Genomic DNA, 12,925 nt, shown 5'->3' with positions numbered 1-12,925 from the left:
TCTAATTTTTTTGCAAGCTCAAATGTTATAAATTTATTTACCAAAATATGTTCTGTTTCCCTGAGTGCCAGGCTTACTTCATTTTAAAGAAAGTAGCTGCCAAATACCCAGGTCTAAGTAACCATAGTTTGGCAGCCATACTTTCAAGTAAAAATAGTATTCCAAGGAAAAAGCAGCAAGTTCATCTTGTGACTCAGACAAGTGCAAATGCTTTCCTTTGAAATGACCACTGTACTTCAATATGCAGCAGAAGTGATTTATGCATGTGAGGAAGAAAAAGCATAAATGTTAACCCTTAGGATACCAGAGTAAATATGACATTTAACTTTGAGTTTCTGGCACAAAAGCAAAAGGAGAGAAGCATGATATACTCCATTACTTAGAGTAACAGAAAGGAGGAAGCAGACAGGAAAGGCAAATATTGCTTGATATTAAAGAACTTATTCTGAAATAATTTCTCAACCCCAAACGTCGTATATTATACACGAACTTCTCTGCTGCCTGCTCACATGGGCTTCTCTCTCTCCTGTGAGGGGTCTTTGGGCGGAACACAATCAAAGCTGAAATGGGGACAGAGCTGGGCAGTGGTTGTGACAAACATTTTTAATTTTGTCCCAGATTTCACACCATATACTGAGACTTCTGTATAGAAAGAACAGTTAGATCTGTAGCAATTTATTAACTCATTAAAAGCTTTTAAAGCTGTGAAATGCTGTATAAAATTATTCTAAGAGATGATTTCAGAGAAACGAGCACTGTGTGTCACCACAGCTTCTCTGCTGCCTGGCAATTTCATCATCCCTCCTGTTGTTTTAGTGCCTTGATTCATCTCTTAATTTCCTTGAGATCACAAGAAATTAAGTGGGCCTTTCTTTTAAAATTAAAACTTCAGGGCTAGGCATAGTGGCTCACACCTGTAATCCCAGCACTTGGGAGGCTGAGGCAGGTGGATTGCTTGAGGCCAGGAGTTTGAGACCAGCCTGGCCAACATGGTGAAACCCTGTCTCTACCAAAAATACAAAAAAAAAAAAAATAGCCGGTCATAGTGGTACACACCTGTAATCCCAGCTACTCGAGTGGCTGAGACACAAGAATCACTTGAACCCTCAAGGCAGAGGTTGCAGTAAATGGAAATTGTGCCACTGCACTCCAGCCTGGGCAACAGAGTGAGACTCTGTCTCAAAATAAATAATAAATACAATTAAAACTTCAAAATACCATTTAGGAAGGAGTTGTAAACCATTTTAAAAAATCACACATCCTTACAAAGAAAGCCCTCTTCCTTTCTTTGTTCTTCAATTGCAAAACACATTAGATTAAATACATGTCTATCTGCTTCTGCTCAATTTACTTTCCTTGTGGGATGTTCTCATTTGTAGTTACAACTGGCTACATAATTTGCAAGACTCTATACAAAATGAAATCACAGAGTTCCTTGTTCAAAAATTACGAAGAATTCTCAGATGACATTTGACTCAGGACAAGGCCCTTTCAAGCATCGGACCCCGTGCAAAAACACAGTCACATGCCAACGAATCCAGCCCTGGTTGTCAGTGATTCTTGTCATTCAATAAATGCTTATAATTTCAATAAATTTATTGTGCAGAGGAAAAGTATATTTACATAATCTCAATTTCAATGTAGATATGATTATATACCCACATGGAAGAGTAAACTGATTGTCGCTGGGCCATAACAACTTTGCTGAAGACAAAAGTCAGGATCACTGGGTTCTAATTTCAATTCTGCCCCTCAGTAAATCCCAGGGGTTCTTGGATGCGATGAGAAGGCCTCTGGGATTTTCAGCTCTGAAGTTCTGGTGTTCTGCATGAATTTAGAAAAGTGAAAGGTTTTAAAACACGCTAAAAACACTTCTCACTTCATCCTCTAGTTCCATGAGGATGCCATTCTCAAAGGACTGGGAAAGTGTGGCACCATGAAGGTGTATTCTCAGTGACAAAGGCGCTTCCTGGGGCTCTTAGGGTGGCATTGGAACAGCCCTTTAGCAAGAACCGTAACATTCACAAAACGCTGAAGTGCTGGGAAAGTCTTTCCCAAGTCCTTTCCTGGGCTGCACACACACACAGCAACCCAAGAGCCAAGGCGCAAGACGAAAGCATCATGTCTATTTCCGTTGCAGGTAGAGACTTCCACACACATTCGCTCATTTCATCTTCCCAGAAATTCTGCAGTGTCACTAATAAGGTTGCAAAACCAGGTTCAAAGAGGTTAAAACACTTGCCCAAGATCACAAAGTTGGGAATTGGTGGAGTCCGGCCCAACTCGTGACTATCAGCCCCCAAAGGAGCCCCCTTTCCACCAGCACGCGCTTCCTTGAGTTGAACTGAAGGGAGACGTGTGACCGACGCTAACGGGCTGGCACTCGCGGTCCCACGTTGGCTCAGGGACACCCTTTCGGGGGGGTGTCCTCCCAGTTCTGGAGGTTCCCAGAGAAGAGGAGGTGCTCGCTAACCAGGCTGCTCGCCCAGACTCCGGGCAGTGAGAGGGAGGGAGCGCCGGCCGCGGGAGCAGGATGGAGACCAGCAGCCTGCGGCCCCCGCGGCCCAGCCCCAACCCGGGGCTGAGTCTGGACGCCCGGCTGGGCGTGGACACGCGCCTCTGGGCCAAGGTGCTGTTCACCGCGCTCTACGCGCTCATCTGGGCGCTGGGCGCGGCGGGCAATGCGCTGTCCGTGCACGTGGTGCTGAAGGCGCGGGCCGGCCGCGCGGGGCGCCTGCGCTACCACGTGCTCAGCCTGGCGCTCTCGGGCCTGCTGCTGCTGCTGGTCGGCGTGCCAGTCGAGCTCTACAGCTTCGTGTGGTTCCACTACCCCTGGGTCTTTGGCGACCTGGGCTGCCGCGGCTACTACTTCGTGCGCGAGCTGTGCGCCTACACCACGGTGCTGAGCGTGGCCGGCCTGAGCGCCGAGCGCTGCCTGGCCGTGTGCCAGCCCCTGCGCGCCCGCAGCCTGCTGACGCCGCGCCGGACCCGGCGGCTGGTGGCGCTCTTGTGGGCCGCCTCGCTAGGCCTCGCCCTGCCCATGGCCGTCATCATGGGGCAGAAGCACGAGCTGGAGACGGCGAGCGGGGAGCCGGAGCCCGCCTCGCGTGTGTGCACCGTGGTGGTGAGCCGCACCGCGCTCCAAGTCTTCATCCAGGTAAGAGTTGGGGGCGGGCGCTGGGAGGAGGGTACTTCCCCGGGAGCAGACATTTTCGACTCATGCTCGCCACCACCCAGAAAGTTGGGTCTCGTTTCTCCGTCCCATTTTACTAGACGGAGAGAGGCGTGGCCAGAGTGAAGCAATGAGAGAACTTCAGATTTGAATTTAAAATTAACTCCAAAGTCAGTGTTCCCACTCTTGCGAGAGTGGTGCTCAGACGTTACTGGGCGTAAAGTCGCCTGCGGAGGCTATGAAAATACCGAGTCCATGACCCACCCGGGTTTCTGCCTCAGTAGCCGAAGTTTGTGTTCAAACGAGCCCCCAGACGGCTCTGCAGAGGACCTCCCAGGAGGTAGGGTGGGGACGGGAAGGCACTCATGGCCTCTTCCAGAGGCCTGATCAGGCTTCTAACCTCATTTCCCGTTTCCTTCTCTGGGGCAGCCTGGCTTCCCCCAGGCCACTTGTCCCCCGACACCTCTTGCTCCCCCTTTCCCGGAACTCCCCACCATGCCCTTAGAAGCCCTCTGGCTTCTAAGTCAAAAGCTCATTCTGCTGCTTTTGATTCCAACCCTTCTTATTCCCTAAAGTGCAGCTCTGCTCTCACCTCCTCCCCAGTTCCAAGGCTCTCTCCCGTCTTCCGAGTTCTCTCAGCATGTGATGCCTTTGCAGCACTTCACAATGCATTTTCTGAAAGTGATGTTCACCTTTCTGAGTTCTGGCTCCATTTCCGCATTGTTCTACAAGTCAGTGTCCTCTGGTCGCTCGCTCTGGTGACATTAGACTGTGATCTCATGTGTCCAGCACACTGGGAAAGTGGGAAAGGCTGAGAAAGCACAGGGCCCCCCCGCCAACACACACACACCCCGGCACCCAGGCCCTGCTGGGCCTCCAGGAAACCTAAGGGAACAAATCAGGATGGAACCAGGACCCCTTCTCTGCACACTGGCACAGGAGGGTTTGTGGGAGAGTTTACTATGCGAATTCATCAGAGCACACAGAGGGTGTGGAGGCTGCTTAGGGGACTCAAGAGCGCAAGTGCCACATCCCCAGTGAGGCTCCTTCTCATGTAAAGCTGCCTCCTGCAGATGGAAGCCCAGTGTGCCCACACAATCAAAGAGCCCTCTCTACAGTCCCCTCTCTCCCTGTACTCTCTCCTCATTCCTGAAGGCCCCACCTTTGTTTGTGTCTGCTCATCCATCCCCTGGGCAGGGGTAGAGGACCAAAGGGCCTCAGGGAAGGTGTTTACTCAGCAACCTGCTTTTCATTCATGACCAGGAGGAACCTACAGAGCAGGCAATGCCTTAAGGTTTCATGGGTGTTCAGTGGAGCCGCTTTGTCCCCATTCATTCTCAACATTATGGAGTGGAGAGGGACTCTCCATGGCCAGAATCCTTCCAGATCTTGAGCATGCCCCCGAGTCCCACCCCTGGAATCCACAAAGGCCACTGAGTCATCTTCAGAAGTGTGCCTCTGGAGTGGCTGTCCTGGCATCAGGGCCTTCTCTCCACTGAACTTGTCACCTCTTATTTCTTTAAACAATATCTTCCTCTCCTACTTCCTTTCTGGCAGGCTCAGCCCAGAGACCCCTCGCCCATCACATGGAATCTGCCATAAGCAACTGTCTGTAGTGATTTTCCCATGGGTCTGGGGCTCCAGTGGGCACCTAGAAGCAAACACAGGTCTCCTGAGGGTGTGGGGTATGGTGGGTGGCATCTGGCTTGGAGAGAAGGATGAAGGGACCAAACGCCTGAGGAAGGTGTACTTATTTGTTTGCTTATTTTACATGGAAATTGGCATTTAAAAGTTTATAAGCCTCGGTGCAGTAGCTCAAACCTACAATCTCAGCACTTTGGGAGGCTAAGGCGGGAGGATCACTTCAGGCCAGGAGTTCGAGACCAGCCTGGGCAACATAGTGAGATTCTGTCTCTACTAAAAATAAAAAAAGTTAGCTGGGTGTGGTGGTGTGCCTGTAGTCCTAGCTGTTGAGGAGTCTGAGATGGGAAGATCCCTTGAGTCCAGGAGTTTAAGGTTGCATTGAGTCATGATTGCACCACTGCACTCCAGCTGGGGTGACAGCAAGACCCTGTCTCAAAAAATAAAAATTCAAAATTCAAAGTTCATAGTCAGTTTCTGAAATGAAAAAATCTAGCCATTGTGAAAGGGGAAAAAAGAGACTAGAGAAGGGTACAGTCAGAACTCTATGTTGCAAATGATGGAAACAGAACTGGAGGCAGCTTCAGCCAAAATAAAAAATTGAAGCAAGGATGTCGGGGCAGCCCTGAGACTTCAGGTCAGAATTAGAGGCTCAGGGCTCCCAGGAGCCCCTCTCTCTCCTGCTCTTCCCAGACTCAGAAAGAGGCCTCTGAGTGTCTGTGGGTTGGGTTCACATGCCTAGGTTTGTCCACAGGGCAAGAACGTGGCTGCTGGCATCCTCTGTGATAATTCTATGAGATCATGTGGAATTGCCCAGAATATTGCAGGTCCTCAACAAATGTTCACCTTCTTCCCTTTCCTGCCTTTTCTTCCCACCTAAGGATTTAACTCCAGCTCTCCCTTCCCAGCCTAGTACAGTGCCTGGCTCACAGGAAGTGGAATCGGGGCCTTCCCACCTATCCTCTCTTCTCTCCCTCACCGCCTGCTCTGCTCTCCTCCAGCCTCCTGAGTAGCTGGGACTACAGACGCGTGCCACCACGCCAGGCTAAGTTTTTGTATTTTTAGTAGAGACGGGGTTTTACCATGTAAGCCATGATGGTCTCGATCTCCTGACCTCATGATCCGCCCGCCTTGGCCTACTTTTTAGTCAGTTATATATGTTCATTTTTTAAAAATTTGAACTAGTTGCTGTTTAACCGTGAGTAAGCAAAGGGGTGTGAGAGCATGGTAGGCACGAGGAACCCCACAGCGGCTGTCCCTGTGGCCTCCGGGGCAGCAGCTGGGAGGAGCCCAGACTGGAGTGCAATAGCACAGTTACAACTTAACTGCAACCTCTGCCTCCTGGGCTCAAGTGATCCTCCCACCTCAGGGTGGGAGTACGAAAAACTGTAGCTTTCCCAGAAAGATTTTAAGACTCCCAAAGATTAATTACTAACGTATTAAATATAATTTTACTTTTGATCTTTGTCTTGACTGGCATTAAAGCCACAATTTGATAGCAATTAAGTATGTCATCACTGGTATAAACCTGTTTGGCTCCTCAGCAAACTAAATTCGTGGTCATAGTGTTTTATTTTTCCCTCAGTGTTGCTGTTTTGTGAGCAAGCATTAAGATAAAAAGGCATGAATGATAACTCCATAAAAAGGCACAGCACTCAATTCAGATAGCTCATATTGATTTAAGGTGGTATTAAATATCGTTCAGTTAGTCCAGGCACAGTGGCTCACACCTGTAATCCCAGCACTTTGGGAAGCCGAGGTGAGCAGATTGCTTGAGCTCAAGAGTTCAAGACCAGCCAGGGCAGCATAGTGAGACCCCCATCTCTACAAAAAAATAGCCAAGAGTGGTGGCACATGCGTGTAGTCCCAGCTATTCGGGAGGCTCAGGTGGGAGGATCACTTGAGCCCAGGAGGCAGAGGTTGCAGTAAGTTATGACTCCACTACCGCACTGCAATCTGGGTGACAGAGAGAGACCTTGCCACAAAAACAACAACAACAAAAAAAAACTCAGTTTAAAAAAAAAAATGTTTGCTAAGGAAAAGGTGGAAGAGAGCCTTAGAACTGATGAGGAGAAACCCTGGAACACATAGATTTTGAATTTTTAAAAGTAAACATTTAAAACACAGGGTATTCTATAAATTCATTTTTCTAAGTCAAATAATATCAAATGATGATAACCCAAGATGTGTGATGGAAAACAGCAATCCCCTGTCGTACTCCACACTCTGATTCATTTCTCTAGTTCTCTAGTTGAGAGGCAAATGCCATGCATTCTTGTCTCTTGCCGTCTTTGCCTCCATATTTCTAAAGAGCACACTAGCCTTGTTTCTTAGTTTTAAATTGTACCCACTGTCTTCTACCCATAGAAAATGAGCATTTCACTCTCCTACACTCTGATTCCTGCCCTCTGCCACCACCACCCCAAAACACATTACCCTCATCGTCCTTCCAATATAATTCTATCACTGTGTTGGGTTAAATTTATGTTCAGTATTTATGTAAACATTCTTCACAGATGACACGTGTTGCATTTTCTTTCCAATCCAAGGACTTTTGTTTTCTTTGAAGTTAATAATGTATGGTGTTTTTTTTTCATTTGCATAGTTTTCTATGTGCCTATTTGTAGTTCATTTTCAGCTTCTCTATCACAAGCATAAATGCCCTTTCAGTATGTTCAGATCCATCAGATAACCTACCAGTTTCATCTTTTTTTAGTTCTCCCTGGAGCTCTCTGCTCCAGTCCCACTGGTTGCTCTCTAGTGCACAGGGGGACCACCGGAAAGTCTCATCTGCACAGGGACCCCCTGGTAGCTCCCTTCCATCTGCACAGGGGCCCCCTGGGAGCTCCCTTCCATCACTCAGTGGGTCCTCTGTGGGATGCCCCATTTTGAATGACAGGTCTTCCTCTTTATTGGCTTATAACCTTATTTGTCTAGAACATATGTTCTTGTAATTTTCTGAGACCTGAGGAAAGGTTCATAGAGGGTAAAAAAATTTGAGAATTTGCATGTCAAAAATTGTTTTCTTTTATCTTCACATTTGTCATAATATGGCTGGGTGTAAAATTCTAAGATGGAAGTCATTTTTCTCACAAGTTATAAAGCACTACTCATGATTTTCCAGCTTCCACCATTGCTTTTAAGAAGTAAATCTCATTCTGGTTTTCCATCCTATCTATGTAACCTGTTTTATCTGTTTTTAAGCTTTCAAGGTCTTCTCTTTCCACCCATGGTACTAAATGTCATAAAAATGAGACTTGCTGTGAGTCTATTTCCATCCATTCTTCTGGGCACCCACGCAGCCTTTCAGTCTCAATGCTCAGATTCCTCAACTTTGGAAAAACTGTCTTGAGTGCATCTCTAAATAAAATTACTCCCCTCTGTTTTCTCCATTTTTTTTTCTTTCTGGAACTCCTATTATGAACATCCTAAACTAATTCCAAATTTTCTTTTCTCTCTCCTCACTTTTTGAGAATTTTCTCAACCTTCTAATCCTTCCGCCGCCTCTCCTGCTGGCACAGATTCTGGGCCCGGGGCACAGCCTGATGGCAAGGGTCGCAGGGCCTTGGCGCTGCCCCACAGCCCTTGGCATTACCTCCACAGGTGAATGTGCTGGTGTCCTTCGTGCTCCCCTTGGCACTAACTGCTTTCCTGAACGGGGTCACGGTGAACCACCTGCTGGCCCTCTGCTCCCAAGTGCCGTCCACCTCTGCCCTGGGTAGCTCCACCCCCAGCCGCCTGGAGCTGCTGAGTGAGGAGGGTCTCCTCAGCTTCATCGTATGGAAGAAGACCTTTTTCCAGGGGGGCCAGGTCAGCCTGGTGAGACACAAAGACGTGAGTCGGATCCGCAGCCTCCAGCGCAGCGTCCAGGTTCTCAGTTAAGTCCTCTGTAACATCATCCCAGGAGAAAGGGGCCCAAGTTCCAGGGCTGCCTCCACCAATCCCTGGCCAGGTGACCTCAGCCAATCACTACCTCTCTCAAGGCTTTCTTTATCTTATGCCTCAGGGGAACCAACAGATTTCCTGTAGGGTTCAGTGGGATAATTAAAGGAAAGAATAGGAATTCTGTACATGAAGTCTCTGATCTGCTCCAGGGAGTAGCACACACAGGCAAACAGAGACTGGACCACTTTCAGTAAGTCTGACTGTGTGGATGAACACAAGGAGCAGTCATAGTTAAAGACTGCGGCTGTGAATTGTGGACTCTCGGATGGGCTTGGTCCCTAAATCCAGTTACCTTCAAACTCCACTTTCCCTCCTCCAAAACTGATCCATTTGCTTTCTTGTTTTCGTAAGTATCTGGAAAAATTTGGCCTTATGAGAGACACTCCAAAAGGCACAGGAAAGCAGAGGTCTCTCCAAGCACCCACCATAACCCAGGCACTAGCTAGTGTATGGAAGGATCAAGTACAAGACAGGGTGTCTGCTGTCATCAATGTCACAGTCTTGTATATGGACAGAGATGCAAGAGCTAAGTGCAATGTGCTAAGTAACACAAAGTCAGAACATCAACGTGTCAGACTTCATTTGATGGACAATGGTCAGTCATTGAAAAAGCTGATGTCCTCGAATGAGTGGAGATTTGCTTTTGAGAACTATTGTACTCAGCTCTTTGGAAAATGGGCTGAACAGTTCCTCTCAAACTTCAGTATGCGTAAGAATGATCTGGAGAGTTGTAAAATGCAAGCTGTGGGGCCCAAGATTCTGCACTTCTACCAGGCTTCTCATTTATGTTGACAATGCTCAGTGGTCCAGGGGCTCCCCTGGCCTAGATGACAGCTTTGCCAGTCGAAGCAGACTAGAAGCAGGAGAGGGAAGGGGTGGGCAGTTGGGAGACTTGTCCTAGTTCAGTACAGAGGAAGTAAGAGCCTCTTAGGGAGGTAGCAGTGAGACAGGGAAAACACACACAGGAGAGATGCTGAGGAGGAACTCTTTAATAGACTGGATACAGAGAGGAACAGAAAAATAGGAGTCTCTGCTTATAGCTTGAGTGCCAGATAAATGGCAGTGCTGTAAATTAACCAAAGAAAGGACTAAACGAGCGAGAAGCTTTCAGACAAGAAAGACACAAAATGTTTTTTTTTCTAGATGGAGTTTTGCTCAATGGTGTGGTCTCAGCTCACTGCAACCTCTTGCTTCCAGGTTCAAGCGATTCTCCTGCCTCAGCCTCCCAAGTAGCTGGGATTACAGGCACCCGCCACCATGCCCAGCTAATTTTCGTCCTGTTAGCCAGGCTGGTCTCAAACTCCTGACCTTGAGTGATCCACCTGCCTCGGCTTCCCAAAGTGCTGGGATTCTAGGCATGAGCCACCATGCCTGGCCCAAGAAAGACACAAGTTCTGTTGTACACACAGATAGATAACCAGGTAGGGAAATCTCACCCTGAGTTGGGAATATATTCTGGTGGCCAAGAGGAGGTCCTAGAAGCATGCTGTGTCCAGGTCATGGTCAGAGTGGACATTCACCCAGAGGACAGGATAATGCGAGGTTTGAGAAGAGATTCAGGTAGGGATATATCAGATAACCTCAAAGCCTCCTTCCAACACTTGACTCCAGGACCAAGTTAGAGGGAAGTGCTGCTGTTCCTTAGGCATTATCTTCCCTTGGCAATGTCGTAACCGAGAATGTGTTTGCTTTCTCCTGGTGCTCTCTCTCCCTCCCCAATGCTCTGCAGGAGCCATCGTGGCTGTGTATGTCATCTGCTGGCTGCCGTACCACGCCCGCAGGCTCATGTTCTGCTATGTCCCTGATGACGGGTGGACTGAGTGAGTGTGGCAGAAGGGCCCTAGCACACAGGGAGGGGGCCCATTGGGCTGAACCTGGGGTCTCCATTGCTCTCCAGAGGGACCCTTCATTGCTGGGTCCTCTGGAACTCTGGACTACATGCCACCTGGTTCCAAGCAGGCTGTTCCTCAAAATCTCCCAGCTGGGATGGGGAACCGGGCACTGTCCCTGACCTGGTAAGGCCATGGGCTTAAGAGGCCTGGGGGATTCTGACGACAGGAGAAAGAGAAGCCTACAGGCTGGGAAGGGGGAGCACGGGCTATGCTTCTGAGGCTTCCTCTCTCTCTCCTTCCTCTCCTATTACAAGGAGAGTGTGAGGAATACACAAAGCTGCGACTCCATGAGCTAACAAAAGCCCCCTCAGCAGAGACCAAGACATGCACCCCCTTTTATGACACAGTTGGAGAAGACAAGAGAATTCCTAACCTGCCTTTTGGAAATCACTGTGCCCCAATCGTAAGTGGGAGTCAAACATCCAAAATAGTGGTCCCAGGAAGCCTCCGCAGAAAGAGCCATGTGACAGATGCCTCCTCCTCAGGTGCCACTGGTGCCCCTTACACTCTGCGGGCAACACGAACTCCTGCCAGGTGCTTCCTGCTACAGAGAACCTGCAGCAAGGAATGCGGCTCCTCAGAAGGACCTGCGGCTCTTAGCGCAGCCACATCTCCTGACCACATGCAGCAACCCTGGGCACCTGGGGACAGATGGCCCGTCAGTCAGCAATGTCACCTTACCATGAGGTGACGGGGAACCACAGCCAGGGATGGCAGATCATAGAGGCTGGGTGGAGGACATCAGCCGCTGGTGAGGAAACACTTGTGGAATTCACATTGTGCTTCCTGGCCGGGTGCGGTGGCTCACACCTGTGAGCCAGCAGTTTGGGAGGCCGAGGTGGGTGGATCAACTGAAGTCAGGAGTTCGAGACCAGCCTGGCCAGCATGGTGAAACGCCGTTTTATCTACTAAAAATATAAAAATTAGCTGGGCACGGTGGTGCGCACCTGTAGTCCCAGCTACTTGGGACTGTAGGCAGGAGAACTGCTTGAGCTCAGAAGGTAGAGGTTGCCGTGAGCCACGCCACTGCACTCCAGCCTGGGCAACATAGCAAGACTCCATCTCAAAACAAAACATAACAAAACAAAACATTGTGCTTCCTGATAGCAGAAAATAGGAGAGGCATTCTCCAGCAGGAAGCGGGGACGCTGCGAGGGGGTGACAGGTCCTCTAACAGCTTCCGGGTTTCTCTTGCAGCCGACTCTACAGTTTCTACCACTACTTCTACATGGTGACCAACACACTTTTCTACATCAGCTCAGCTGTGACTCCTCTCCTCTATAACGCTGTGTCCTCCTCCTTCAGAAAACTCTTCCTGGAAGCCCTCAGCTCCCTGTGTGGAGAGCACCACCCCAGGGAGTGGTTACCCCCCCGAAGCCCCAGAGTCCCACCCTAATGGATACAGCTTCAGGCTTTGGGGATCCCCCAAAAACCCCGACCTGGATGTAATACAAGAATGAAGAGAACAAGCAGAATGACCAGCTGCTCAGTCACCTAGCAGAGCAGGCAAGCAACCTTATCACTAACCATTCAAGCTTCGCAGCCAGAGCAACTTCTGTCAACCCCAGGTCTGCTGAGAACCGTCAACTGCAGGCAAGCCACGTGACCCCTCCTAGCCTCAGGCTCCCTCATCTGTGTAGTGGAGATAAAAGAACAGCATCCATCTCTTAGTGCTGTCTGAGACTAAAGTGCTTAGCACAGAGCCTGGTGCATAGCAGATGCTCAATAAATTTTTGCTGGCACAATTTCTGTTGTTATTGTTGTTGCATGGCTTACTGCTGCTTTCCTGCTGTCCTGAAAGCCCACGACACTTTCTGTAGTTTTATACTCAGGTGTCCTATGAATTTCCCCAAATGACAAATCCACAGAGCCTGAGCTGTAGTAAGATTCTCCATTCTCTCCCAGGCAGGGAGCAGCTGTTGACCCTGACCCACTGTGAGAGGTGAGACTGACCTCACCTGGTCCTGCTGCCGGTGATGGTGCAATCTCCGTTCAAGCCTCGGCTTCAGAGCCCCTGGGTCAAGGCTGTGGCTGTGGCATCCTTACACCCCAGCCAAAGCTCCAGAGAGATCTGGGAAGCAGGAAAGGCAAGAATCCCAGTCCAAACGCAGATGAGATGGCCTGGGAAGCATGCTTGGCGAGGTCCGGGGCGTGGGGCAGGAGAGTTGGTTCCACTGGCCTCATCACTGGGAACAGGCGACTCCTGGGCAGGTTCAACTCCCTGAGTCTGCATCACCTGTGAAACTGGTGGGGGCAAAAAACTCTTAAGCTATTT

The 12,925-nt window shown here is 49.3% G+C and overlaps 1 protein-coding gene across 1 annotated transcript; it reads left to right on the top strand.

The window, feature by feature from the left end:
- The first annotated feature begins 2,468 nt into the window (after window positions 1–2,468).
- On the top strand, window positions 2,469–12,393 carry NTSR2 (neurotensin receptor 2). The gene is made up of 4 exons (XM_012438852.2): window positions 2,469–3,157; window positions 8,417–8,690; window positions 10,488–10,578; window positions 11,848–12,393. The coding sequence occupies exons 1-4, from the start codon at window positions 2,534–2,536 to the stop codon at window positions 12,044–12,046; spliced, it is 1,188 nt and encodes a 395-aa protein (XP_012294275.2). The 5' UTR covers window positions 2,469–2,533; the 3' UTR covers window positions 12,047–12,393.
- Window positions 12,394–12,925: the final 532 nt, after the last annotated feature.

This window comes from Aotus nancymaae, unplaced genomic scaffold (genome assembly GCF_030222135.1).
Source record: "Aotus nancymaae isolate 86718 unplaced genomic scaffold, 86718_ANA_hifiasm-v0.15.2.pri h1tg000057l, whole genome shotgun sequence".
Classification (NCBI taxonomy): Eukaryota; Metazoa; Chordata; class Mammalia; order Primates; family Aotidae; genus Aotus; species Aotus nancymaae.
Note: the sequence above shows the minus strand (reverse complement) of the source record. Positions and strands in the feature narration are given on the sequence as shown.